The sequence below is a fragment of the Sesamum indicum genome, linkage group LG8 (genome assembly GCF_026168435.1).
Source record: "Sesamum indicum cultivar Baizhima isolate 11 linkage group LG8, ASM2616843v1, whole genome shotgun sequence".
Lineage (NCBI taxonomy): Eukaryota > Viridiplantae > Streptophyta > Magnoliopsida > Lamiales > Pedaliaceae > Sesamum > Sesamum indicum.
Genome location: NC_142664.1, coordinates 31128126 through 31153457, shown reverse-complemented (window position 1 = coordinate 31153457; position 25332 = coordinate 31128126). Strand labels below are relative to the sequence as shown.

Sequence of the window (25332 nt, the reverse complement as noted above, 5' to 3'; positions counted from 1 at the left end):
GCTTGTATTAAATAAATGAGAAGGACTTGGGTGAAAATGCAATGTTAGTCCCACACGATAAGGTGTATTGCACTTTTGGTCTCATAATTTATAAATTTAACGTTTAGTCCCATAAGATAAATATTATAATATTTTAGTCCCACAGAATAAAAAATATTACACATTTAATCCCAAAAAATATAAAATTATTTATATTATATGAAATCAAATGTATAGTAATTATTATCTTATGAACCAACAATACAATAATTTGTTCTATGAAATTAAATATATATAAATTCTGAGATTAAAAATACAACACTCACTACATGTAATTTTTCGAAAGGAATTGTATGTGGAGGTGAGAGCATGGGCCACAAAGCCCATGAAAAAACAGGGCCCTCTGACTTTTTGCCAAACGGAGTTGCCGGTGCATTACGCAATTGCAAGGAGACACGCGTCGAATAATTATGGGCCGACCAAAGCATAAAGAAGTTGGTACCAAAGGGGCTCAGCTGAACCAGATTTACTTTTGCACACCCCACCACCACCGCCCCACGTGTCCTCGCCACACACTCCTAATCTACTTGTGGCCCAAAACTAAACTTTCTCTTTTATTATTACTACTATTATTATATTGTGTTCTAGATAAGCTTATGTTCGTTGATACCATGTTTTCTTATGACAAAAAAATTAAAGATAATTGTCTCGTTTGACATTGGTCTAATAATAAGGAAGAAATCGTGCTTTGATATCCAAAGAAAGCACTGTTTCCTTTCTCTCTCTTTCACCTTCGCTCGTATGTATAAATATCCAACAAGGAATCACAGAAAAGATGAAGAAAACAAGAGTGGGAAGTCGGTGGCCATTACAGTCACGAGAATCACACACGAAAGGAGAAAGGGCCGAAAGGGTTTGTAGTATTTGCATTAATTAAAGAAAAAGCTAAAAGGGTAGGGGGGTTGGGTGAGGTGGGGTGGGGGAGTTTTGGTTTATCTGGACATGCACAAGAACAGTAGCGGTTCAATGAAGGAGAAAAGTAGTAGTAGTAGTATTAGTAGTACGAGTCATGAGGTGATGGACGGTTCGGATATAATGGAGTTGGTTGAGAATGAGAAAGTTTTTAGCAACTTTGTGGATCATAAGTTTCAAGAACTCGACATTGACTGCGACGGTAAGCTCTCTGTCCAAGAGTTGCAACCCGCTGTTAACGATATAGGCGCTGCTCTTGGCTTGCCGGCTCAGGGAACTTCTCCTCACTCTGATCATATTTATGCTGAGGTTTTCTCCACACCCCTTTTTCATATTTCTTCTCATTTTTCACTTCTTTCCTTTGGCTTTTGTTTTTGCTGTTTGGACAGAGTAGGAAGGCAGATTTTGCTTTTTCCTTCCCCTTTCTAGTGTTCTTTGAGTAGGTATAAGTATGTAATGAAGGCCTGGTGGTGGTAGATTCTCAGTTCATATTGTTGAGTTTCTTCTGTTTCAAGCTTAAAAGTGGTAATCTTGGAGTACTTGCTGCTGCAACCGTTTGAGTGTTTGGCTTTCTTGTAGATAGTTCCACATGAGAGGGAAGTCTGTTGGGGGTTGAAAATATTGATTTTTTTCATTACTCCCGGCTATGTTTATGTGCATATGCATAACATGCAACTTTTCAAGCAGCTCGTATTTGTTCAACTCTTCCTAGCCAAATTTAAGAAATTTTACCTGGGGATGAGAAAGAACTCGGAGAGAACATCCTATATTGCAAAGATATCTTGCATCTGTTATTTTGTGCACTCTTTCTTTTTATTTTACTAGAACAATGGGAAGAAAGGTAGGTCTACCCAAACATGTATCATCCAGGTTTAGGCTTGATGCATGGATTTAACTGTTTCACCTATTTGAATCAGGTGTTACCTTCTTCACTTCTGCTATTCATTTGCGGTATATTGATTGGGTGAACTGAGGTGATATTGTCTCTATGTTTTCTGGTCCTGTCTTATGGTCTTCTTTCTTGAATTAGTGTGATGACTCTAATAGTCGGTGAGCTTCAAGAAGTAATAGATCTACTATATATCAAACTATAACTTGGGCCTAGTTTATTGCATTTGTTGCATTTATCTTTAAGTTGGTATCATGGTTGCCATGGCCGTAATTAGAATGAGTTAGTCATTTGCGGAAATAGGATTGTTGGAACCCTATGAGATAAACCTGGCTTGCTCAAGAACCATCTAAAATAAATACCTTGATGCAGGTTTAATTTTGATGGACATAGCTTTTAAGTCACTCTTTTGACTTTTATGACCTTCCCGACTGCTTTTGTTCTTATCGTCATAAAATCAGAATCTAGTGGGTGTGGAAGTTTTGAGTTTCGATGACGGTGGGACTAAAATGATGCCAAAAGGTCTGAGGGAAGGCTCTTGGTGTTGCCTTTTTGGGCCAAATAAAAAAGCTTGATGTGGACCTTGTTTCGTCATTCCTCATTTGCTTGTTTTGGAGGCAAAAGAAGAGAAGTATGGTGCTTTAGACGGACCGAAAGTTATAACTACTTTTGAGAATATACATCTTTGCGGTCAACATAAAGCCGAGAAAGGGTAAAATCTTGTTGGTGGTAGATTACTCAAATGAAACCTCTACCTTCACCATTATCTTTGAAATGGAAGTCTTGGTACAGTGGGTGTTTTCTCTTAGTGATTGATTGTAAGATATTCTGATAAATCCCACTGTCCATGGCAATCTCGTATTTAAGCATGAACGAAAGAACGTCACCTTTCAATATGCATGGTGCTGTAGATACAAAGAGCTTATAAAAACCAAGAATGTGATTGTTCGTGTTAGATGCTAGTGTCAATTTTTTCAAGAAGAAAATACACGTGGGCCAATTCGTGGTATTACTGCATTCACAATGACAACAACTTTCTATATTTCTTAATGAACTAATAAACATTCTCTTGCGATGTGATCCAGGTTCTTAATGAATTTACACATGGAACACAAGAAAAAATAAGCAAGACTGAGTTTAAAGAGGTTCTGTCAGATTTCCTACTGGGCATGGCTGCTGGTTTGAAACGAGATCCTGTAGTAATTCTCCGAATTGATGGTGAAGACCTTCATGAGTTTGTCAAGAGTCCAACTTTTGAACCAGAAATGCTTTCTATTTATTCCGAGATTGAATTGCCTGATGGATCCCTTAAAGATTATATCGTCAAGGCTTTCCAGAAACTCACGGTTGACCAGGGGATGCCTCCTGCAACAGATCCTTGGGTAAGTGCCCAGCTTTAACTTTTCAAATGAAAAGAAGAACTGTTGAATATTTCTATGTTTCTTCCATTTTGACATAATAATCGTATGATGGAGCTTTTTGTGTAAATTAAAATCCCTGCCAATTGTAGTGCAGCATACCCAAACCAATGTCCGGTTCTCCCATTATTTACTATGATGGCATTACTTCTCCAGTTTGTTGCTTCTTCAGTCGAGCATGTTCCCTAAATTCATGAAACGGGCTCTCTTCTTTTGTAGGTCAAGAGTAACATTCTGGACCCAGCTCTAGAATCGCTTGGAGATGCACTTCAGCAACCTGTTTCACAGGAAACATTTTTGGCAGAGTTTAAGAGAGCTGCAGAGAATGTGGTGCAGCTTCTCAAGGAACAGCCAACTATTGTTGCTCACAGTCAGAATACCTTTGATGGGAGTGGCATTCGGAGACTCTTGTCTAACAAATTTGAGTTGGATAAGGTTAGCAACACTGCCCATAAATAGTAAAACTCCCTTCTACTTTAATTTGATTATTTGAGAGGAAAACAACATTTTCATTTCTGAAATTAGGCTTCTATTATCTTCTTTGTGTGATATCTCATCTCTGTCTCTTTGCATTTTGTATAATGCAGACACTGGATTCTGCTTTGAAGGGTGCACCCAGAGATCGCAATGGGAAAATATCAAAAGAATATTTGGGTGTCGCGCTTGATTCTTTGGCTGCTTCTGCTGGCCTACCTCCACTTGGTGCCGTTGATCAGGTATTTCTTGACCATGGATCAGATTCATTATTCATTTTTTAAGCCTGACTAATATGTTTATTTGCTAAGAAACACGAAAAGTACCATATGTAGTCTTCCGAAAACATTAGACCAAGACTCTCTGCTGTTCTGAAATGTTGATATGGTATATGTAACAAAGGGTTAAGCCAACTCTGGTGGTGATGAATCTAAAAGTTGTTATGCTTGCAGATGGATGACATTATGAATGAAGCTATTAAAATGTTCGATGCTGGTGATTCTAAAACGGTAAAAGAAGATGAGTTCAAGAAGCTATTGACAGAAATTCTGGGAAGCATCATGCTGCAGTTGGAAGGCAATCCAGTTTCTGTATCTATAAACTCGGTCGTGCATGAGCCGATTGCTTCGTCCTCCACCCTCCTGCACCCACCGTCGCCATAGTTAAGCGAAGAAGTTATGTGATAGCAGCAGATAGTTGCTAATAGCAGCAGATAGTTGCTACCATCAAGCACTTGTTACCACTATATAGTTGCATGGATGTGTAAAAAATTTACACTCTGATAAAATTATTCCATAATCATGAATACTAATTACAATTAATTCTTAACTAGTATTTGTGGCACTCACTATGTATGTGTAAATTTTACAATTATTAATTAAAATACAATATTTTAAAAATATATATTGTTTAATAAAGTATATAGAACATGATAAGTTAATATTAAATTTATATAAAATAGTGTCAAGAAAAGATGCATGAAAAAAAAAGAAAAGTATGAAAAGATAATGGGGGAAGTGGAAAGTTATAAAATGAATTAAAAAATAAATTAAATAAAAACATTTATGGGCTTTTGGTCCAGTCCAGAGAATTAGGGTCCAGGAGTGAAGCCCAATTGAAATGTGCTAAAATATTGACCCAAGAGAAGTTACGTGGCGGTGGATCGCTTAAGAGCAAATCTATAAAGCCCAAAACTGAATATAAGTCGATGAAAGCCCAAATTCAGAAACCGAAACTCTCCAAATTTTCTTGATTTCGTCATATCTAACGCCAACTGCAGTGTCTATATTTTGTTGAAAATTTGTGTGCCATGTTGATCATTGGCAACTGGTACACGAAATGCTTAAAAGAACCAACGGGCTCTGTAGTTAACCGTACTTCACAGTTCAGTTCTGCGGAGGATAGAACCGTGCTTCTGGAGAAGAGGGAGCCGGCAGAGTTGATACGCTGTTGGGTTGTTGCAGTTCCTATACGTATATGGTATCTCACCTTTCTCATGTCATTTTCATGGCCGTTTACTTTTTTGGCCTGCTCACTAATCACCTGCATCTGCTTACAAAAACTATTTGGTTTTAGATAAGTCAACGTTTGTTATATGCGTGGAGCATAATTAGGATGGTTTTTGTACTTTTCTTTGTGGCATATCTTGCCGATTTTAGCGGGATATATTCATGGAGTTGAAATGGGGCTGTGACGAATTATAGTATTTAAAATTTAGGTGCTTTGTACTTCCTCGATTATATTACTGTTGCTTTTATAGTGTGATTTTGATGTACTGATTTCTGTCTTATTGTACAATGGAGCATAATACGCCAAGTTTCGGCAGGGGATTACTAAAGCTCAACAAGAAACAAGAGTTGCATAGAGTTAATCGTTGCTGATTCAGATCAATCATTGGATTTTCAAACATATATGATATAAGATGTTAGTCATTAATGAAAACAATATATAAGTATGATGCATGAGGATTTTAATGTTGTGTGATCCACGGTCATGTCCATGTGGCTCCATAGCAGACAGTGGAAAGGACTACGGAGTACTCAAATATATTTTTATTTTTTTTGTTGCTTATTATACGTGTGTCATAAGAGAATCTACTATTTGTCCCTGTGTGATGCTTTTATCTTCTGATTTTGTCTGTTCTTCTTGCATAGATATTCCCAATGATTCTCTTTTGTTCCAACTTCCAATCTAGAGCTCTTTACATAAATTGTCTAGGTGGTTACTCTACCATGTTAGATCATTCCTCTAGTCACTACTATAGTTCATGAAGATCTAGTTCATTTCTTCATCTATAACAACCTCTGTCCACGTTGAATTTCTTTGTCCTATAAAAATGGTCTCATTTCCTTCTTCTGGCCAGTGCTACTTACTGATGTTACTGTTAATCGCAGTGTCCCGATTTTCAGGCATCATATCTTCTTTTTACTGCTCCTTGCCTCTTCTTAATCCTGCATATTTTAAGTACTATTTTTTCCTATGTACCTACATTTCTCAACTAAGCTTACGTTGCTGCAGATTGTTATGACCCTTTGGATCCAAATGGAAATATTACGGTTACCTTTGATATACTTAAGTATACACTTGATGGCTATGCGGTTAGTATTGCAATTGATGCATTTCTTGCTGCCCAATTAATTTTATATGTATTTCCTTTTTGAAAAGCATTATCAGAGTGGTTAACATTTGGTGTTTAGTTTTATTTTCAGAGTTAATCAGGTGCTTTATACCACCTGCATTTGATTAATTTGTCAATTTTCCATGATGATAATTGAAAAGATTCAATTCCCATGTTCTTAATGAAGAAGTCAGTGTAGTGGCTGCATCCTGTTCGGTCGCTAATTGTCATGACAAATTGCTCTTTACTCTGTACAGATAACTGTGACCACAAAGTAAAATACATACCATACTGTTTGTCAGCCTGATTTCTTAAAGAAAAAGGGAGATTTCGAACATCTTGGGTTCTGCAATTCAGCGAATTGCTGAGAAACTTGTTTTGGTTTCCGAAATTTTTGTCGGTAACTTTGTGGGCAACAAATTTTATTTTTCGTGCTTTGGAGTTGGAACAGAAGAAACATACTGAACTAGAACTCAGTGCAGCCTGACTTAACACACAGTCCTGATTCCATTTAAGTAAAATGGTTATGAACTTGAAGTACAATCAAGAATATGATGTGAACTTAGTTGAGAAAATTATGAAATCTTTTTTCGACTCTGTGACGCTAGAAAGCCAGTCGGGGTTTATGAAACATAAGTGGCCCTCACTATAATTGCATAGCTATAGCTAATAGTCCAACCTGGATTATTCTTCATGGTTGTGTTGTTACTTTTACGTATGGAATTTCCATAATAATGTTGCGATCAAGCTGTTCCTTTTCAACTTTTAAGGGCTGATTCAGGAAATAGCTGTAAAATTCATTTGATCCGTATTATGTGTTACCATTGCCAGTTATCCATAAAAGTGTGACTGCTGTTGCAGGCAAGAGTAACCATCCAAAACTACTACCAGTATCGCCATGCGGAGAAACCAGGTTGGAAATTAGGATGGACATGGGCCAAAGATGAGGTTATTTGGTCAATGTCTGGTGCTTTTGCTATCCAACGAGGAAATTGTTCATCCTTCAAATACGAGGTACCACATTCTTGCAAGCCAGACCCTGTGATCGTTGATCTGATGCCAGATGCAATGCCGCGAAACAGATGTGATGGTTGCTGCCGTGGTGGCATCCTTGCTTCGTGGGCCATTGACCCATCCATGTCTTACTCATCCTTTGAGATTGTAGTTGGCAATTTGGAGCAGAATTCTACAGGATACAAACCTCTGAATCTTACCCTATTGGCTCCTGGACCTGGTTACACTTGTGGTCCAGTTAGGGACACTAGTCCTACAGTTTTCTCAGTTATTGGGGGAAGAAGAGAAGAGGAAGTCTTCAGTAAGTATTCAAGGTTATGTTTGATGTTATTCAACCCTATCATCTCAGCCAAAGTCTGATACTTGCATAGTTTGGTACCCTAGACGACAGACTACTTGTCTGCCATTTTTCATCGGTGGTGAGGTTCTCATACAATTTGATGTTTATATATGCTTCTACTTCTTGTGTAAAACAAAAATATCGGAGTGATCTATTGATCCTCCTTGGGCCTTCAACAAAGAATCTGATGTTATTTAGTCCAGCTTAGACCTTCTTTATTACTTTTCCCTATCAATCAATGTAGGTTCCTGATTGCAGCCGGGCTAGTCTAGTTACATCCTTATTTCTAGGATTTATGATTTTCAGGAACATGGAAATCGACATGCACATATTCCAGCTATTTAGCTAGCAAAACACCAGTTTGTTGTGTTTCACTTTCAACATTTTACAATCCTACCATCACGTCATGCCCTTCTTGCAGCTGTGGATGTCGAGTAGCAGATCAGTTTGCAACCTCATGCATTAGGTCTGCTATTATATTAGATGAAAGCATACTTCACTTTCTCTAAACCACTTATCTCATGCTATGATTCTAAGTCTGATTAGTATTTGCATGTCTATTTATGTCCTTTCAACAGAGAAGGTGTTATTCCATCAAATTTGCTCAATGCTGATCTGGTTCGATGCACTGATCATATGTGCCCTCTTCGCATTCACTGGCATATTAAAAGCAATTATATCACTCATTGGAGAGTTAAATTGACTGTCTCTAACTACAACTATGGAAGAAATTACTCAAACTGGAATGTTTTGGTTCAACATCCTGGGTTTGGACAGCCTTCTGCTGCATTCAGCTTTAACAGTACAATGCTTCCAACTACCGGTGTCCCAGGTACTTGCCATAGCAAAACTGTATAACCACTTAGTAGGTCGAGATTTGAGAATGTGTCTTCCATTAAAGTGGAAGATTAAATTTTGTTTACTGATAACGGGCAGTATCGGCAATAATTCATGCCACATGTAAGCAAGCAGATAAACTATAGAAGGAAAAAATCAGAAAAAGAGACGATCGTGAAAATTGCATAAAATGCTGGAAGAGATACTACGCTACTACCTTTCGGATTTCCTTTTTCTTCCTTCCAATTGGGCAACTCTAACTTTATGGAGATTTTGCAGAAGATGTAGCTCTCTTCTGGGGAAAAGCCTTCAACAACACAGAACTCTTGCAAGCTGATCAGTATCAAGTGGGATCGGTGACTACAGAGATACTTCTGCAAAAAGATTCAGGTTCATTTACTCTGAGTAATGGGTGGGCTCTTCCTAGAAAAATATATTTCAATGGTGAGAATTGTCAGATGCCCCTTCCAGACGCTTTCCCGATGCTACCAAATGGCAGCCTGAGTCGAGTGCCTTGTCGTCTCCAGTTTCTTCTTCTAATTGCAGTTTACTTGCTGACAGAATCTTTGTTGGGTTATGATATACATTTCATCCTACAGCCCTTCAACCTTTAAAACCATTGGTTCTTGACATGCTTGAAAATCATATGTAAATAAAAGTTTATCCATTTGTAAAGAGTTGGATTTCTCTCTTAGATTGTGAATGGTGTTTGATGTTGCTCTGTGCCCATCAACAGAATTAGGATAACCAGTTCACCTTTCTCTTGACTTCTGAAGAAGGCATTGTAACATGCAGTATCTTGTATGTAAGAAATTTAATCTCTCTCCATTAAAAAAGAAAAGGTGGAGATAAAGAATTCAGTAACCCTCTGGTTGCTTGTTTTTCTGTGATTAAACCTATTGCCTGATATATTTTCATTTTCTATAAACTGAGGAACTCTTTAAGATGAAAAATTATTGGGACAATTACATTTATACCTCTTGATTTATGATTTATTTTCTATTTTTTTAAATTATACATACACCCACAAGAATTTTCACAGAAATCAACCCTAATTTTATACACATACATTTCTTAAAAAGGTTAACATCGTTACACAAATTAACTCTATTCTTTTTTGTTGTTATGGATGATTTTTGTAATTACGTAAGAAGCATGTGGTTTGTATAATAAACTATACACAGAACTGACACAATCCCTGTGGATCGGCCCATGTATTTAAGCCCAACAACTTAAGACCAGAAAAGCGTTGATGGCCCATTTCCCAACCGGACACCCGAGTCCTACAGTTCTTAATCTACACACTTGTCATAAAACCATTGGGTCGGACAAAAGGGTCATCCAACGGCCATCTATCCTCTTCAGCGTGCAAACAACCAATTACCTCCACTTTGAACCGAACTCGCTGTCAAGATTCAAACAACTATCTCTCTCCTTTTATTTTATCAACCACGTTGTCGGATACGCCGTAGCGCTACACCTTCATCGTAGATTTTTAGCTCAAGAATATAGAGTTTGGAGCTTTGATCGGAAGTTTCAGCGACAGACAGATCAATGGCACCACCTCCCGGCGACAAAAAGGCGTCTAAAGTAAACCAGGAGTCGACGCCTAAACGCTCCATCTCCAGTGTTCTCTTTGTTATCGGTATTTTGTCCTTTTTTTTCCCTTCACTCTTTTTTTTTTCTTTGGTTATCATTGTGTACTGATTTCAGACATATGTTTTCCTGCCTTTCTGACAATGGAGTTTAGCCATGCAAACGGAGGCATTACCTCTGGTGGACAAGTTTCAGCTCGCTGAACAATCTGATTCTCTGTATGCTTATCTTATTTGCCTTCTTTCATGTTATTGGGAAACATGCATTTAATTCGAGGGTGAATTATTACCCTGTGCATAATATCAAGATGGAACAGATAGTTGGAGAACATATTTTGTACTTTTAGTGGTTATCAACATATAATCACTATAAACTGATAGTTTTAAAGCGTGTTTGAAGTGAATTTCTGGCATTTTTATTGGATAGTAGATCCTATATTAAATATGTAGAGATATCTGTTATCACTTCGTTTCACTTGGCCTTTTAGTCTTCCATAGAGAATATTCCCATCTTAAACTGATGAGTGATGATGCAGGTTCCCAGAGGGGGTTCCATGGATGAGGTACAGTGGTAAATATAAGGATTTGAACATCAACATTCTCTGTCCTGGAAAAGACAAAAAGTTCGGTTCGTACTCTGTTTGACCACTGTAGCTCCTGGTTGCCTGCATTCGCTCTTGATTGCTTGTAGTATGTGTACAAATTGCAATTGTCTAATTTTCATACTTGTTAATGTTATGTTAACGTTCCAATGAATTATAATTTTCTAACTTGACAGTTATTTATTTAAATTGCATTTTCCACATTAATATTTTGTTCACATGCATATCTTTCTGGAAAACCACACTATCAATGATGAAATTTGTACTTTGGAGTGGTTTAGCAGCTTCTGATGGATGAAAAATATTTTTGTGTAACATTAAAAGCTCGACCATGATTATTGACACATTTTGGAGTATGAGAAAATCTATAATTGCTGATTGCAAAGCATCTCATCTGATATCCTGTCTACAAGTAAGTGAAATATTTCTCTTTCAGGGGTTGACAGCGTAGGAACAGTTTCTGCATCTCTTCTGACTTATGCTTCTGTTCAAGCATTACAGCCAGACCTTATCATAAATGCAGGAACTGCTGGAGGATTCAAGGTACTACAACTACTACTGTCTTCTTGTTCTGTTACTAGCATCTGAATCTTTGGTTCTCGCTCTTCCCAACCATGCTAGTAGTCTTGTTCTAATGTGATGTGCAAACATATGTTCTATATGTGTGTGAGCATTATTTTTGTTCCTCATAGCATTAATACGTCGTTACATTTCTGGTAAAGAGGAGTGCGATCCATGTCTTTGCTCTGAATAGACTTCTGCATACTTGTTTTGTGTTTTTATCTGTCCTTGACTGTACCTTTGTTGGAGTAGTACGCTAAGCTGATCGTTGAGGATTCTTGTGCTTCAGATATGTAATTGATAACTCACATGTGCCCTCTGTATGGATCATGTGATGACTTCGTTAATGATACTGATATCTAGTATTACCAGGCAAAAGGTGCTTCCATAGGTGACGTATATCTAGTGTCAGATGTTGCTTTCCATGATAGAAGAATTCCTGTTCCTGTAAGTCATCGCTTTGACCTTTTTCCTCTAGTTTTCTTTTGAAGTATTTGTATGAAATTGTAGGAAATTATTAACAAAGGGAGATAATTTAGAGCATAAAAAAGGTAAAAGGGAAAACTATCTACATTTTAGAGTCCTTGGTATCTCAGTTATAAAGTATATTTGAAACACAGATTTGGGAGAAAAAAATGATGTTCAAATTATCTGGTTGGGCTATTATTGGTGCTTATACCAGAGTGCTTCTACTCTACTTCTCTACTGGTCAAACTTTTTCACTTGTACCTTCCCATTGTCCAGTTTAACTAATGTAATACATTGCTACAATTTTTTAAATGGTAGCTAGATAAATATACTTTTGTGAACTGCTTATCTGCAGATGCTTTTGCTGTGTGTATGACTCTGACATTACCATAATTGATTTTGCAAATCAACTTATAACATCTTTTGAATTCACAATATAGTTGTAAAAGCGTTCGGAAGATACCAGGAAGCTTTCCAGGGACGGAGGGTCCAACCTCTTACTATAGACTAGATGCCTCCTATTGCTAATGTTTGTTGAATGAAGCTCAGGAAGATACATCAGTTGACCAGAAATTTATGCCAGCTGTTTTGTAGATACTTAGTTCACTTATATACCCCACGCAAGACAGCCTTCACTTCAATGTGGATGATACATGTCATGAATGTGATGCTGCAACACTTCTGAGTGGCAAATACTCATAGTTTAGAACCTCAAATTCAATCAAATTGTTGTAAAATTAGAGAACTTCAATCTATGTGTATCATATGTTCGTGGTCCATCTTTTTTTATCTACAGGTGCTTGACCTGTATGGTGTCGGGGCACGTCAGGCATTCCCCACACCAAATCTTGTAAAGGAGCTGAAATTAAAGGTGACTACTCATTTGTAATCTTTTCAAAAGTTGAACGTGAATTTCTAACTGTTTCTTTCTTTTTTAACCATATTTGCTTTATCAGAGTTTTGAAATGCTGACACCAGTGGCAAAGGCTAAGAAATCTATTCTTTCTCTGCTGTGTTGGTTCTATCCTAATTACGATCTGATGTCTATGAAAAAAAATACTTGCAGTCATATGCAAAACCCTCTATTTTCTTTACCTACCAAGTCATAGATGAAAACATTTCAGTCCATGGATTTGCGTTTAGAGTCAAGGTCTCCACTAGATGGAGATATTGACCTTTTATGTAAAATTGGGACTTGTGGTTATCTTGCCTTGATATGTTCGTAGGAAAAGAAAAGCAAAGATTGAAGCCGGTTCCATATTCTTATCATTGTTTTAATAGACCCAGTTGATGAAACTATTGTGGAAAGTGGCCTGATAAGTGATCAAGCTTTGAGATTCCTATTTATATTAATAGGGCATGTTATGAGTATGTGAACTGGACTAGGTGTACTGATAAATTTCCAGATTTCTCGTAATTATCATTACCCAGATTAGTTCTTAGCATAGTGCCTCTCTGTCTTGTGTTTATTGTATATTGGTGTTTGTTGACCAGTATCAAGGGATTAGGACATGATTTTGGAATACCATCATAGTTCTTTAAGTTTTTAACTCTATATGTAAGTTTTAGGTTGGCAAATTGTCCACTGGCGATTCTTTAGATATGACACCACAGGATGCAGCGATGATACTTGCAAATAGTGCGACTGTTAAAGACATGGAGGTACCCTTCTACTATCTGAGCTTATCATACTGCCTGAAGTAAAAATTAAAGTGGCTCTGTGCATTATTCAGCTCTTAAGCTTCAACCAGTTTGCAGCTTATATCAAAATTCAAGCAAAGATCTTTGCCTTGTACTTTCAAAATTCTTCTATTCCTAGAAATAAAAAATATAATTGCTGTTGCCTTTGCCAATTTAAAATTGGCCCAACTGAACTGGATCTGCAGTCTTTTCCTCTCACATGCCAATAGTTGCTATGATTATTATGTTTAATTTCAACTCTCTTTACAGGGAGCAGCAGTTGCTTATGCGGCTGACCTTCTGAAAGTACCTGTAATATTTTTAAAAGCTGTGACCGACATTGTAGACGGCGACAAGCCAACAGCTGAGGAATTTTTGCAAAATTTAGCTGCAGTTGTTGCTGCCCTTGATAAAGCAGTGACAAAAGTTGTTGATTTCATCAATGGGAAGACTTTCTCAGAACTCTGATTGTTCTCAATGTGAGCATGTCATAGGAAGATAATAACGAGTATAATTAATCTACAAGTTACTCAATGGTTAGGTTATCTTGTACAGCCAGGTGATGTGAAGGACACTATTCATTATATGTGCACCTTTTGCCATTTTGAACCATCCATGTCAAAGTCAATTGTAAGTCACCTGTGTTCCACTATGTTTCTATTCCATCACTTGGACATTTGCAAAATGAAGGTTCTAATTCTCTCATTCTCTATTCCCACAAATTGCTGTCAATGTGCATTGTGTAGAAGAAATTTCTGAATATCATGTTGGCGTTACAATTTGGCAGATAATGTATGCACTTCTCAATAGGCTGGAAAGAAGCTGGAGCTTCCGCCGGACAAAAACGTGAATGCTAGTACGAGGCATTGGCTGATCATGGGAATGCTATGCATTTGTACTGGAGTGCATGTCACAAGAGGCAAAGAATTTGAAAAATGATGAAGAGGGAAAAGTGAGTAAGAACTGTGAGAAAAAATAAAGTCATTTTAATGTCATGTTAATTTTATGTTTTCTTTTTAAGGAGGTAAAAGAAAAGAAGGCTTGCTGGTGCTTTTGCCTCATAACCAAGAATCTATTTTCATTATCTTACTGTTCTGATACTTCAGAAAATGCTCTGTTTCAGCTGATCTTTAAACCAGTTCTGTTTTGCCGACAGTGCAATTCAAGTTGCAGAGTATAAGCAACTTCAAACTAGGGTCAAGATTCTGTACTAATTAGTTCCTAAATGTTCCATTAATTAATTCTTGTAATCTCAATAAAAATATGAAAAAACTAGAGATACGGCGAAATTATTAATTGTATTTATTATTTCCCAGTACAAAGATTTAGCAACTCAAATTACACCACACAGAAAGAGAAACACGAGAATCCAAAAAGAAATTACAGAAAGAAACTTCCTAAATACAAGATTTCATGTACACAGATTACAGGGTCGGTTGATACTCGAATTAAGGGCATTTGGGATTGTTGTCATGGGTAGTCATTTTAGCATAGCAAGGGCAAGCCTCATAGTTGCCGTAAGCGCCCGGCGGGACGCAGTTGCAGCGGGCACAGCATGTCCCGCATGCCCTTTTGCACAGATTCGGCCTTCCTGATAACCTGCACCTTTCTGCACAAGCTCCTCCACAGTCTACACACACAATAGTCCATTTTAGTGAAGTGGAGGTAAAGAGTATGAGAGAATATCGAATTGGAGGGAAAAAGTAAGAATCTAGAGTTTGATGGATTACCAACTGTGGGGCTTGCTGCAGTTCCTGATACAGCATTGCTAGTCTGCAACAAAATTGTAACATGCTGCTTAGTACTGTACATTGGTGAAATTTCGGCTTACTGCAAAAGGGCAAAAAATATTTCATTTTGACACCAGCCCACTACAGCTATATTTTACATTACAAATTCTTTCTATCGTCTGATCTTGTCTGGTGTAAAATATAATAGGAATGGTGATTTTATAGTCTTTGCAATATACTTACGACTTTACGTGGTGTCAGTGTAATTATTTCTAATTTACACAGATTGAAAGTTGAGGAGTTGGGATCTTACCAGTACTGTATCGGTTTGGATTGCATGGCCTCCATGGAGAAGCAGAAGAGAAAGAAAGATTGACACTATAAGGACCTTGGCACTAGCCATTGATAATCAGTGCGTGTGTGCGCGCCTGGTATAAAGAGAGTTTACATATATATATATATATATATATATATATATTGAGTTGTGAAACTTGTGTTGTAATGTGGATACGTTGAGATGAAAAGAGTATTTATAGAAGAAGAGGGAGAGGAAGAAAGAAAGGAAGCAGGGGAGGGTGATAGGAGGGAGGGGACACAGAGAGGAGGAGCAAGTACAAGGAAAGTGCCACCAGCCATGCATGCAAATAAACAATTAACATAGCCTGTCATTACATCTCTTTAATGGATAAAGACAAAAAGAAGTGTGTGAAGAGGACAAAATTGCAATGAATTATGCTAATTATAATCTTGCATAAATGTACTCAGATTGTAGTACTCAAGAAAAATAGTGAAATTATACTAATATTAAGTAAATAATTAAAAGAAACCCTTAATATTAAAAAATTAATGATCTTATAATTATATTAGACACTTGCATAAATATTTAGCGTCTTTTTACAAAATGATAAATGTATTGGGGCTGTTCATGCAATTTATTGAAAAAGCATACTTATAAACTTTTGCTCCTGATTTATATAATAAACTCAAAATAAAATGATATCCACATAATTTACTCATTTATTTATAATACCACCGGGTCATCCCACCCCAAACTCAAACACACAAGAAATAACAATGATAATAATAGCAAATGATGGCCGATGGGTGTTAAAAGAATATGAAGAGGACGGGAAAGTTAACAACTGGAGAAAGTGTATATGTTAAGAATAATTTAAGAGTCCCTCCTACCAACAGACTGGTTGCAAAGAGAACAATCCCCGTCAGTGGTTTAGGTCCAACTCCAAATAAGATATTGTGTACTTTTGGTTTCGTGCTTCACAGCTGTGTTCTCTCTGGAACTCTCCTTCCCAACCATAAGAATCCCTTTCTTCAATTATTATTAAATTAAAAATAAAGAAAGATGAAAGGCAACACAGAAATCCATGAGCTGAGCTGACTACTTATAACTTCTATTACAAAGCGCATTGGGATCTGTTGTGAATGAGTTCAAGAATCCTGTAGCGAAAGGGATGCAGCGCATGTGATGCGACCAAGAGGCAAACAGGCAACTATTAAGATAAAACAAGAGGAGAGGGAGAAAATGAACTACAATGTCAAGTGCTAAAATTGGAATCGATATCACTATTTTCACACCACGGGGCTCTATGCGTACTGAATTACAATGAAATCCACTCTCTAAAACCAAATAAGTACCAGATACAATTAGGCCAATATGATTTCTTGTGAGTTGAGGTCGATTTTAAATTATCCAATCTGCCTGAACTACCAAACTTGCAATGCAGTAGCTTTCTGCTGAAGAACCAGCCCACAGGCAACCCCTCAAGTGCACTGAAAACAAGTAGATTTAGCTTCTTGTACGAGACCACTAATTACACCACTCCAGACGGAAGGCGCAACACAAGCTGACCTCCAAAAACACTGCAGGTGAAAAATCATGGTTAATATGGCAATTCAAAGCATTTGCAGAAGATGGGTTTACGTCAGCGATGGTGCAAGTCGTTCAACCTTTTTACATAGTAATAGCAAAAGTCGGCGAGTATGAAGGTTTGAACAATTTCTGATATAAGAACCATTGAAGGCCAAAGTCCGTAACCCAATGCCACGAGGAGATGACCACGACTGTCCAAAACCTGCCAATTGCAATTGGGAAACAGTAATGCCAATCTGTCCATTTCAAATAAGAGATAGACCTACTCTCTCTTATATTAAAGTTTGAGCTTCTAGTAGGCAATGTTGTGATAGAGGATATTTACTTGAACCAATTCTTTAATTTGCAGGCAACATACAAACCAAAGAACAATAATGTGATCAAGTCATGGATGCTTGCAAGGTTTTTGCATTGTGCATAACGCCAAACTATTTTAAACAACTGTGCATGATAAGTTCATGCATCAAACCTGAAGGACCCAGTGGGCACAGCTCAAGAACCTCGCAACACCAAGTGCAAATACATAATGAGCCGTGAACGGTTCAACAATCTGCCGCCAAAATATTAAAAATGTCATCACGTTATGCATTATATTGCTCAAATTTCACAATGAAAACGTTATTAGTGTGCATATGCAATTTACGTTCCCCAAGAAAAAAAGTCTAACCTTAGTGTTCTGCATGACGCGCAGTTGTGGAAGCACTGAAACAGCTTCCAGGTAGACACAGAAAGCCCAGGCAATCCTATTGACGAAGTGATGTGATGTAGATGGGTGAATTAGCAAAGCTAAAATAGCACAAGGAACCACCTGCACAGGCCCAAGGCACTTTCCTTAAACAGTGAATGCAAAAAACAATGGAAAGATCCCAAATTCATAAAAAGAAAGTGTTATAGAAAATCCATCGACTCTTGGAATCACATCCAGTTAGACTGACAAATTTCCCCTTCTTAAATACCGGTCACTACAGCTCTGTAGACCCTAAATTGAAAAATATTCAAACCGAAAGAGATGCTCCTCTTGTTGCTGCTAAAGGTCTCACAACCTTCGAATCATTGCAACATTAACCATGAAGGTCTCACCACAAAGCACTAACAATATAGTGATTCTGGCTGGTCTATATCACAAACAGCAAAATATAAATTACAAAGAACAACTTCATGAAATGGGAGCTTGAGGTAAAGTGACTAATTGGGTATGCTAAACCTTGAAGCTACAAACAGGTCAAGATTACCAGATCCAAGGTTAGGTTACATTCATCAAGGCATTCGAGAAACTCCTAGGTTTGGCCGAAAAGTCAAAATACGTAGGAAAGTAATGTATAAATGGAGGTGTAGTAACATCAATATTTGGTTACAGATATAAAGAGGGGAAGCAAAAATTGATGTATTCTAAGCCCAATTGTTCGCCTGTCCAAAGTTGAACTGCAAATGGCCTTACTTCCTCAAAAAGAGTGCATATGGCAATTAGGGGCTGAGGACTCCGTCACATACATCACCAACAGTATCCAAATACCCTATTACTTTTGTGCTAAAGCCTTTCAATATCATGAAAATTAGGATTGTTTGTATTCACTTGATGCAAGCCCCTAGGCAGTAGGGTATGCCATTATCAAGCTAATAGTTAAAGGATAGAACTCAACCAGTTTTGTTTAAGTAAAAGAATTATGCCGCAGACGAAGATGACAAGATTCCACAAAAGGACTTACCACATAATATAGCGCAAAATTGTCTTTATCCTCCATATAACTTGACTTCAATTTAAATCGGATCAAATAAATAACCCACGCCGTAGTAGCCAGTGTAGCCATGTCAAGCACGGTATGTATGTCATATTCCATGACAAAACTGCAATATAATCTAACAGCCAAAAAGATAGCTGTTAGCTCCTGGGATTTGAGTGAAAGCCCTGCCATGATAAATTACAGAAGTGGATGCAATCAGCATCAATCATCCATGAAGAAAATAAGTCAAGGTAAAATAGAATATGGGCACTATTGCAAGGTGTATTTAGAAAGTAAACATTCAAAACTCCAATTCACATGCAATTTGTTGGGCTATGACTTGAGATGTTTGCCAAGGCACCAGAACACAACAACTCATAATCAATACCCAATTCAAGGAAACAAGAGGTTAAACAAATTCACTATATAGATTCTATGCCAATGGAAGGAAAGCAAACATCATCTTCTGCCAATTTTATAGTATCCAGACTGAAGTTGCCAAATAAAAAGTAAATTTGATGGAAATTGCACAATCCAAACTGTTGGAGTACAAAAAGCATCTTCTGACTAACAAGTAACAACCCACACATCTCTCTCTGTTGTTTCATGCTGCCCACTTTCAAGATCAAAGGCTGCAATATGGGATTTAATTCTGATCTAAATAAAAACACTTCATAGCTTTACTTACAACCAACCATAATAAACTTTCTACTCCAATTATTTTCAAGTACATGAAGACTAACAAAACATATGTGAAAAGGGGGAAGCAAAAATACACTGTATCCATTCCGAGGAGTCCAATTTAATGTAAAGACTATGTTTAAGAATGAAGGTTGGGATAATGAGTCAACATCTTCAAGCTGCCCCATATAGCTTCAAACAAGATATAAGGACTAAAATAGGTAGCATAAATTCTGGAGAAAGATTAGTTTTTTTCCCCTTCTTTCTTCCAATTGAACGGGACAAAAAAGAGTTCAAGCAAACATATTTGAGGGAGAAGAAAACCTAAACTCCAACATTTCAACACCAGAGTAAATGAAAAAAACAAAACCAATGTACAAGAAAACAGCAACATCTCAAAAGCGAAAACGAGAAACCCAAGAACTAGAGGAAGATCCTTAACTCTCAGCCCCCAAATCAGTTACCAAGCAATAGAGAAGGAAAACAAATAAAATGAAAGGCAAAAACAACTCCAATGTTACACCCGATACAACTTCTTCAGCGGACAAGGAAAAAAGGTACATAAAAATTCAATCTTTCAATGGCCCAGAAAACGAAAATCAAACCCGACCAAAAAAGAACTTGGAAATAATTCAGAATGATGGGGGATTTTTATGTGGTTCCGACACTCCAAAGTTCCTCATCCTCCATCCTCAATTCTGAAAGCCAAACTTACCTCATCCCCTTATCAATCGAAAACAACAGCAAACAAACAACAATACAAAAGAAAAACAAAGAGACCCCCTACCCGCGCAAGTCTTCTCCTTCATCAACTTGTAAAGAAGAACGGAAATTCCGATCGAGTGCACAGCCTCGGCAGCAACAAAAAGATTGTCATGATCGTGAACGATTGCGCGGATGAGAACAAGCGCAGCCATGCCGCTGATTACCGCAAGAAACGCCTTCACCTTGGGCGGCTGCCGCCGAACCCATGTCACCACGGCCTGGATCGGCCTCCTCGGTGGCATCATCTTCTGTACGCGTATACGTATGTGTGTGGATTTACAAGTTATTTCCCGTTTGAAAGAGATGGAAAATTGGTGTAAATAATTAGGTATAGAAAGGGATTTTAAGGAAACGGGTCTGATTGAGTGAAAATAAATTAATTATAGTAATCTCAAAATCCAGTCATGGCTGAAATAAGTCCTTTTCTCTCTTTTCTTCTTAATAATTTCAATCTGATACTAATTTGTTGAACAATTACTCGAAATTCAATGACAACAAGAGAAAGATGAACTAATCAAGAAAATAGTATGTTACTAATTTACATATCCTTCCAAATTTAAGATGTACAAGAAGACATCAACACTACCCTAATATAAATAATATTCAGTAAAAAGATAACGCAAATTAAGACAATATCTTTTTTTTAAATTCACTTAAAACATCTTATAAGCTTTTATATAAAAAATAATAATTCGCAAAATGTTAAATTTTATTGTAAAATAAATTTATAAAATGTTTGAATTAGATATAACTTTGGACCTAATTAAAAACATTGATTTTTTTTAAAAATGAATTTATAAGTTATTATTAAAAAAATAAATTATTTTTATGTAAGATGTTTTGAAAGTTTTATAAACTCGAAACACCCTCCTAGTTGATCATAATAAGAAAAATAGGAGGGAATATGGTTGGTGACCATATATGCAACTGCATGTTAAAAAAGTGAGATTTCTCCATAATTTTGGTGATGACTCACTCTAAATCCAAAAACCAAATAGTGAAAATGAAAGAAGAGGAGCATGGAAGAGCAGATAGAAAGTTGGTACATATTTATCTCTGGGGGGTTGAGCTAACAGAATTCATGTCAGCAATAAATCCAATGGGATGGATCTCGCCCAATATCCACCCCAAAATTTTGTATTCCAAAAGTATTAAGAAGTTCGTTATATTTACTAAAGAGATTTCGAACTAAAGATTTATTGGAGTAAACAAAAGAATGACATCAACACTGCAAAGGCTGTACAAACCAGACATGCTACAAGTTTGGAATCTTGTTTAGGTACAAATTTACTAAAATTAGGAATCAAAACGAGGATGATCGCTTCAAGACCGGTTTCATCTGCTTGTCTTCCTCGATCGCGACCATACCCAAATGAGAAGGGTCTTCAAGCATCATTTTGGCGACCAAATAGCCTGCAATCGACCACGTTTGGTGTTTTCGAGCTTGCTTCCCAATGTATCGCCCAAGCTTCCCATCGTAATACTCTGGCCAACCGTCTTTCGACAACCTGGTTTCAGCAAGTTCAATGGCACGTCTAGCAATCTGGGGGCGTCCCGTCTTGATGCACGCAGCTGTAAGAAGCCATAAGAGCACTGGCCATGGTAATTGAGCTACATGTCATTGCATTATTTTCAACATTTCTATTAAAGCAATTAAATACAAGGAGATGTATATAAAGATTAGGGAACCACTATACATTTGAAACTTCATATAGAATTTTTGTATGGAACTGAACCTGTAGTCACTAGATGGAACTTTGTCCGGCAAAAAATTGTCGGGAATAGATTACCTGGCCATGATCCACCGTTGTGGTAACTCCACCGAGTATTTTTGGGATCACATCCTGTTATGATCCGCCACTCGTGGCTCTCAATAGCAGGATAAGAAACTTTGAGCGGCATATCCCCTACCAACTCCTCCCAACGTGATTCAATAAGATCCATGATTGCCATTGCCTGTTCATGTGTAGCTAGGGAAGAAAGTATGGCTATGCAATTGCCAAGGCAAAACCAACGGAAATCCATATTTGAAGGGCCGACATTTCCGATGAAGTAGCCTCCATGCAGCGGCATAAAATCAAAAACCCATTCTGGCAGAGAATCCGGCATGACATTGAACTTGTTGACTGCAGTGTGGGAATACTCCTCAGTTTTATATCGATATATGTCATTAAGCTGCTTCAGATCCAACCAAAAGTAACTTCTCATGTGATAGCTCAAGGCGTGCAGGCGCTTGATAATACGTTCTATAAATTCCTTCCCAGGACCATCTTGCTTGAGTAAAAGCAAGGCACATCTCAAAGCCATGAAGAAGAGAGCTTGTATCTCAATCGGGTATCCATAAACGCCCTATACGAACACACATTTCAAGACAACAAGTAGTCGGGAAAAAAGCAAAAGCACATGAAACAAGCATTGGAATGAAAAGAGAAAGAACATGTAGTATTTATCACTACAAAATTTATGACCACTTTATTTTGCCAAACTAGCTTCACCTCACAGCATCGGATCCTCACGCAAGATATTCTGGTATGGGAGTGTGGTGTAGACTAGAGCACTCACCATTCTACGATCAATCATACTGCATCCGTCAGCGCAGAGAAGCGTCGGAAAGGTATCAAATCCTTCAGAGAGGCATAAACTGAGTATCAGGCGCATTCCTTTCTGACATTCAGGCCTCTCAGCCAAAGATGTGTCTCCAGTAGATTTTGTGTATGCTCGTAGAAGTATAATCCACCAAAAGCCAGAATCAACTGGAGCCACTCTTCCAATTGCACTTTCACCAAAATCTGCTATCAACGTCTCAGTATTCCTGGTTGGATCATGTAGTACTTTAAAACTGGCTGGCATAACACCTTCTCCCAGTTGGAACCGATCAATTCTTTTCTCCCATGATTGAAGACGAAGGGTCTTCAGGATAAAATTTTTCACAATTTCAGGTTCCCCATTCATTAGAAAAGCCAGTGCACTTGGAACAAAATCCCTAACAAATACCTGCACAAGTTAAAGCTTCAGAATCCACATGAACAAGTCTAACGGGCTCAAAAACTTTTTACGCACATCAGTCTGGCAACAAAAAGACGTCACTAAAACACTATACATGTGCATACTTTACACTATTTCATATTCTGCTCAAATCATGCTTTTTATAAATAGTCAAAGTTGTGGAACTGCTACATTTACCTTCAACCATCGACAGTGGTCTCAAATAAGCTATAATAAAATGACAGGATGCATTTCACCATAACTAGGATTACCAATCCACTAGACAAACTAATAAAGCATATTCTATGTGAAGCGACAGAATTGTTGCCCTTCACCTGATCGTAGTTGAGGTTTTCTTCTGAGTTGTCTAATGCAGCAATCGTCCCAACAGGCTGGCCGCGAAAATACACCAACGAGCGCCTTAGATTATCCCAAGCCTCTGCTACCATGGGATGTGGCTCATTGCTCGGCCCATAACCAAATAAAGACTTGGGTGTACTGAGCCCTGACCTTCTACCAGGTGAAAAGAAACCATCTAAAACGTCAAAAGCTCGATAGAAGTTATCTGCTCTAGACGGTGGATGAGGAGAGAACCCCAAAGGCAACTCAGTAAGCGATCTTTCATCGAACGATCTCTGCCTCTCCAAATTCAAATTTCTGGGCCGATCCGGCAGCCTTGAAAAGTCATATTCGTCCAATTCATGCACACTGCTTGAGTCGACATTCTTAACACTACCATTTTGTTGCACATCTACTGTAAGTGTGGACATTCTTGCCAACTTTCAAACACAAATATAACTACTTGCAGATGCTCAATACTCTGCATTTTTTCAATTCAGATAAATGGGTAAGCCGACATAGTAATTCACACACAAAACATGCGAAATCACATATGAGTAGTCAAAAATAGGAACGGTCAACAATTGTCAACAACAAACAATCCAGCGTCTTCAGTTCAGAGCACATATTGATTCTTCTGATTATTGATGATTGAGAAATAACGAAGTAACATCAACTGCAAAACCCCCTTGATCTCTTTAGTTTCAGAAATAATCTCTCCTCATCTCTAAAAACTGATAGAAACACAAGAAATGAAGAAATTCCCATAAATCTAACTAAAGATGGCAGGCAAACATGCATTAATCAGGACAAACAAATCAATCAAAACAATCCATCTATCTAAAACATGCCCCAAATCCCATCAAATTAAGAAACAACAAAAGCTAAACTGAATGATTAAACCCAAAATCCATTTCGCTTACATGAACTCACCCCGACTAGTTCGCTAGAAAAATATCAAACGAGGCGGCGTGAACAACATATATACGTGTATCGATGTGTGAATGATGGAACCGGAACGTCTACGTCCTCACGCAGAGAACGTGAAAGGGCAGAGGAAAAAGGATTTCCAGTCACTGTTGGCTGTGTGTGAATTTGGTGAGGGACGGGTGATATACAGCATGGGGAGTCGAGCTCTGCCAGCACTGCAGGTTGTTGGCGGAGAATTTTATCGGTTTGCACGCGCCGTTGTCGTGATACCGTGAGGTTGACAGGAAAAATGTTGCATCAGTTTCAAACTCTCTTTTTAACGTACACTTCATTGTGTGTTAGTGTCTTAAATTTTTATTCAAAGCCTCATAAATCTTAACTTTTAAATTAACATTTACTCATTTGAGTGAATTTCAGAATTAAGTTTAATTTAAAATTTAATTACACTTGCACCCATCTAAAACTATAAATTATACTTTCCCTAAATATAATCCAAAATGATACTTTTGCAGCTCATATGAAAATTAACTGTGGTCCCTTTCGTTATGGTTTGGGGGGAAAAATATTGATGTCAGCAAAAATATTGCACAAATTTCTAATTTGATCCCTCATTTAACATCATATGTAGGAATTTTATACTTATAATAGAACAAATGTAATACTATTAAACATGTACATATATACAAAAATATAGATGAGAATATTAAATAAGAGAAAAAATAAATAATTTTTGTAAATATTTACATCGGCATTTTCTATCAAAATCCTAATGGAAGGAGATCAAACGAAATTTCAAAACTTTTTGCGAAAAAAGTATAAATTCATAGTTTTAAACGATACGTAATTA

At 37.4% G+C, this 25332-nt stretch overlaps 6 protein-coding genes across 14 annotated transcripts; 3 read left to right on the top strand and 3 right to left on the bottom strand.

The window, feature by feature from the left end:
• The first annotated feature begins 679 nt into the window (after positions 1–679).
• LOC105169721 (uncharacterized) lies at positions 680–4560 on the top strand. The gene is made up of 5 exons (XM_011090213.3): positions 680–1260; positions 2926–3222; positions 3478–3693; positions 3846–3974; positions 4185–4560. Exons 1-5 carry the CDS (start codon positions 982–984, stop codon positions 4392–4394), a joined length of 1131 nt encoding a protein of 376 aa, XP_011088515.1. The 5' UTR covers positions 680–981; the 3' UTR covers positions 4395–4560.
• Positions 4561–4686: 126 nt separating this feature from the next.
• On the top strand, positions 4687–9404 carry LOC105169911 (COBRA-like protein 1). 4 transcript variants are annotated; one of them, XM_020695819.2, is made up of 6 exons: positions 4687–5211; positions 6250–6329; positions 7211–7664; positions 8010–8169; positions 8282–8535; positions 8820–9404. In XM_020695819.2, the coding sequence occupies exons 3-6, from the start codon at positions 7310–7312 to the stop codon at positions 9152–9154; spliced, it is 1104 nt and encodes a 367-aa protein (XP_020551478.1). In that variant the 5' UTR covers positions 4687–5211; positions 6250–6329; positions 7211–7309; the 3' UTR covers positions 9155–9404. The 4 variants fall into 4 exon arrangements, with proteins under 4 accessions (XP_020551478.1, XP_020551476.1, XP_088740134.1 ...); XM_088884008.1 differs by lacking the exon at positions 4687–5211 and adding an exon at positions 5226–6140; XM_020695820.2 differs by lacking the exon at positions 4687–5211 and adding an exon at positions 5228–5449.
• Positions 9405–9901: 497 nt separating this feature from the next.
• LOC105169720 (5'-methylthioadenosine nucleosidase) lies at positions 9902–14584 on the top strand. 5 transcript variants are annotated; one of them, XR_002287554.2, is made up of 10 exons: positions 9902–10185; positions 10291–10354; positions 10672–10763; positions 11174–11280; positions 11671–11745; positions 12563–12637; positions 13336–13428; positions 13717–13925; positions 14002–14076; positions 14234–14584. XR_002287554.2 is itself a non-coding variant. In XM_088884240.1 (9 exons), exons 1-8 carry the CDS (start codon positions 10095–10097, stop codon positions 13912–13914), a joined length of 795 nt encoding a protein of 264 aa, XP_088740366.1. In that variant the 5' UTR covers positions 9902–10094; the 3' UTR covers positions 13915–13925; positions 14002–14168. The 5 variants fall into 5 exon arrangements, 2 of the variants coding, with proteins under 2 accessions (XP_088740366.1, XP_020551414.1); XM_088884240.1 differs by lacking the exon at positions 14234–14584 and having other exon boundaries at positions 14002–14168; XR_002287553.2 differs by having other exon boundaries at positions 9908–10185; positions 13717–14076.
• Positions 14585–14725: 141 nt separating this feature from the next.
• LOC105169719 (snakin-2) lies at positions 14726–15690 on the bottom strand. Its single transcript, XM_020695756.2, has 3 exons — positions 15490–15690; positions 15177–15219; positions 14726–15076 (listed from the first exon to the last, which is right to left on the bottom strand). The coding sequence occupies exons 1-3, from the start codon at positions 15577–15579 to the stop codon at positions 14895–14897; spliced, it is 315 nt and encodes a 104-aa protein (XP_020551415.1). The 5' UTR covers positions 15580–15690; the 3' UTR covers positions 14726–14894.
• A 1027-nt stretch (positions 15691–16717) lies between these two features.
• Positions 16718–20660, bottom strand: LOC105169718 (uncharacterized). Its single transcript, XM_011090209.3, has 6 exons — positions 20254–20660; positions 18771–18970; positions 17732–17872; positions 17534–17614; positions 17142–17266; positions 16718–17054 (listed from the first exon to the last, which is right to left on the bottom strand). Exons 1-6 carry the CDS (start codon positions 20474–20476, stop codon positions 17006–17008), a joined length of 819 nt encoding a protein of 272 aa, XP_011088511.1. The 5' UTR covers positions 20477–20660; the 3' UTR covers positions 16718–17005.
• Positions 20661–21412: 752 nt separating this feature from the next.
• On the bottom strand, positions 21413–24810 carry LOC105169717 (putative alkaline/neutral invertase B). Of its 2 annotated transcripts, none has more exons than XM_011090207.3 (5): positions 24479–24810; positions 23552–24036; positions 22794–23225; positions 22022–22580; positions 21413–21824 (listed from the first exon to the last, which is right to left on the bottom strand). In XM_011090207.3, the coding sequence occupies exons 2-5, from the start codon at positions 23984–23986 to the stop codon at positions 21535–21537; spliced, it is 1716 nt and encodes a 571-aa protein (XP_011088509.1). In that variant the 5' UTR covers positions 23987–24036; positions 24479–24810; the 3' UTR covers positions 21413–21534. The 2 variants fall into 2 exon arrangements, with proteins under 2 accessions (XP_011088509.1, XP_011088508.1); XM_011090206.3 differs by having other exon boundaries at positions 24489–24810.
• Positions 24811–25332: the final 522 nt, after the last annotated feature.

Bases quoted from the DNA above. Each gene is read 5' to 3' on its own strand.
- LOC105169721 (XM_011090213.3), top strand. From the start codon at position 982: ATGCACAAGAACAGTAGCGGTTCAATGAAGGAGAAAAGTAGTAGTAGT. The intron at 3,223-3,477 runs GTAAGTGCCCAG...CTTCTTTTGTAG, and splicing joins CTCCTGCAACAGATCCTTGG to GTCAAGAGTAACATTCTGGA. The intron at 3,975-4,184 runs GTATTTCTTGAC...TTATGCTTGCAG, and splicing joins CACTTGGTGCCGTTGATCAG to ATGGATGACATTATGAATGA.
- LOC105169911 (XM_088884008.1), top strand. From the start codon at position 6,068: ATGGTCTCATTTCCTTCTTCTGGCCAGTGCTACTTACTGATGTTACTG. The intron at 6,141-6,249 runs GCATCATATCTT...ACGTTGCTGCAG, and splicing joins CGCAGTGTCCCGATTTTCAG to ATTGTTATGACCCTTTGGAT. The intron at 8,170-8,281 runs GTCTGCTATTAT...TCCTTTCAACAG, and splicing joins TTTGCAACCTCATGCATTAG to AGAAGGTGTTATTCCATCAA.
- LOC105169720 (XM_088884240.1), top strand. From the start codon at position 10,095: ATGGCACCACCTCCCGGCGACAAAAAGGCGTCTAAAGTAAACCAGGAG. The intron at 10,355-10,671 runs GTATGCTTATCT...GTGATGATGCAG, and splicing joins GCTGAACAATCTGATTCTCT to GTTCCCAGAGGGGGTTCCAT. The intron at 12,638-13,335 runs GTGACTACTCAT...TGTAAGTTTTAG, and splicing joins TAAAGGAGCTGAAATTAAAG to GTTGGCAAATTGTCCACTGG.
- LOC105169719 (XM_020695756.2), bottom strand. From the start codon at position 15,579: ATGGCTAGTGCCAAGGTCCTTATAGTGTCAATCTTTCTTTCTCTTCTG. The intron at 15,220-15,489 runs GTAAGATCCCAA...ATTTTGTTGCAG, and splicing joins TCCAAACCGATACAGTACTG to ACTAGCAATGCTGTATCAGG. The intron at 15,077-15,176 runs GTAATCCATCAA...TTGTGTGTGTAG, and splicing joins TGCAGCAAGCCCCACAGTTG to ACTGTGGAGGAGCTTGTGCA.
- LOC105169718 (XM_011090209.3), bottom strand. From the start codon at position 20,476: ATGATGCCACCGAGGAGGCCGATCCAGGCCGTGGTGACATGGGTTCGG. The intron at 17,615-17,731 runs GTTAGACTTTTT...TTTTGGCGGCAG, and splicing joins GCGTCATGCAGAACACTAAG to ATTGTTGAACCGTTCACGGC. The intron at 17,267-17,533 runs GTTTGATGCATG...TGCAATTGGCAG, and splicing joins GTGCCCACTGGGTCCTTCAG to GTTTTGGACAGTCGTGGTCA.
- LOC105169717 (XM_011090207.3), bottom strand. From the start codon at position 23,986: ATGTCCACACTTACAGTAGATGTGCAACAAAATGGTAGTGTTAAGAAT. The intron at 23,226-23,551 runs GTGAAGGGCAAC...TAACTTGTGCAG, and splicing joins AAAACCTCAACTACGATCAG to GTATTTGTTAGGGATTTTGT. The intron at 21,825-22,021 runs GTAATCTATTCC...TACCATGGCCAG, and splicing joins CAACGGTGGATCATGGCCAG to TGCTCTTATGGCTTCTTACA.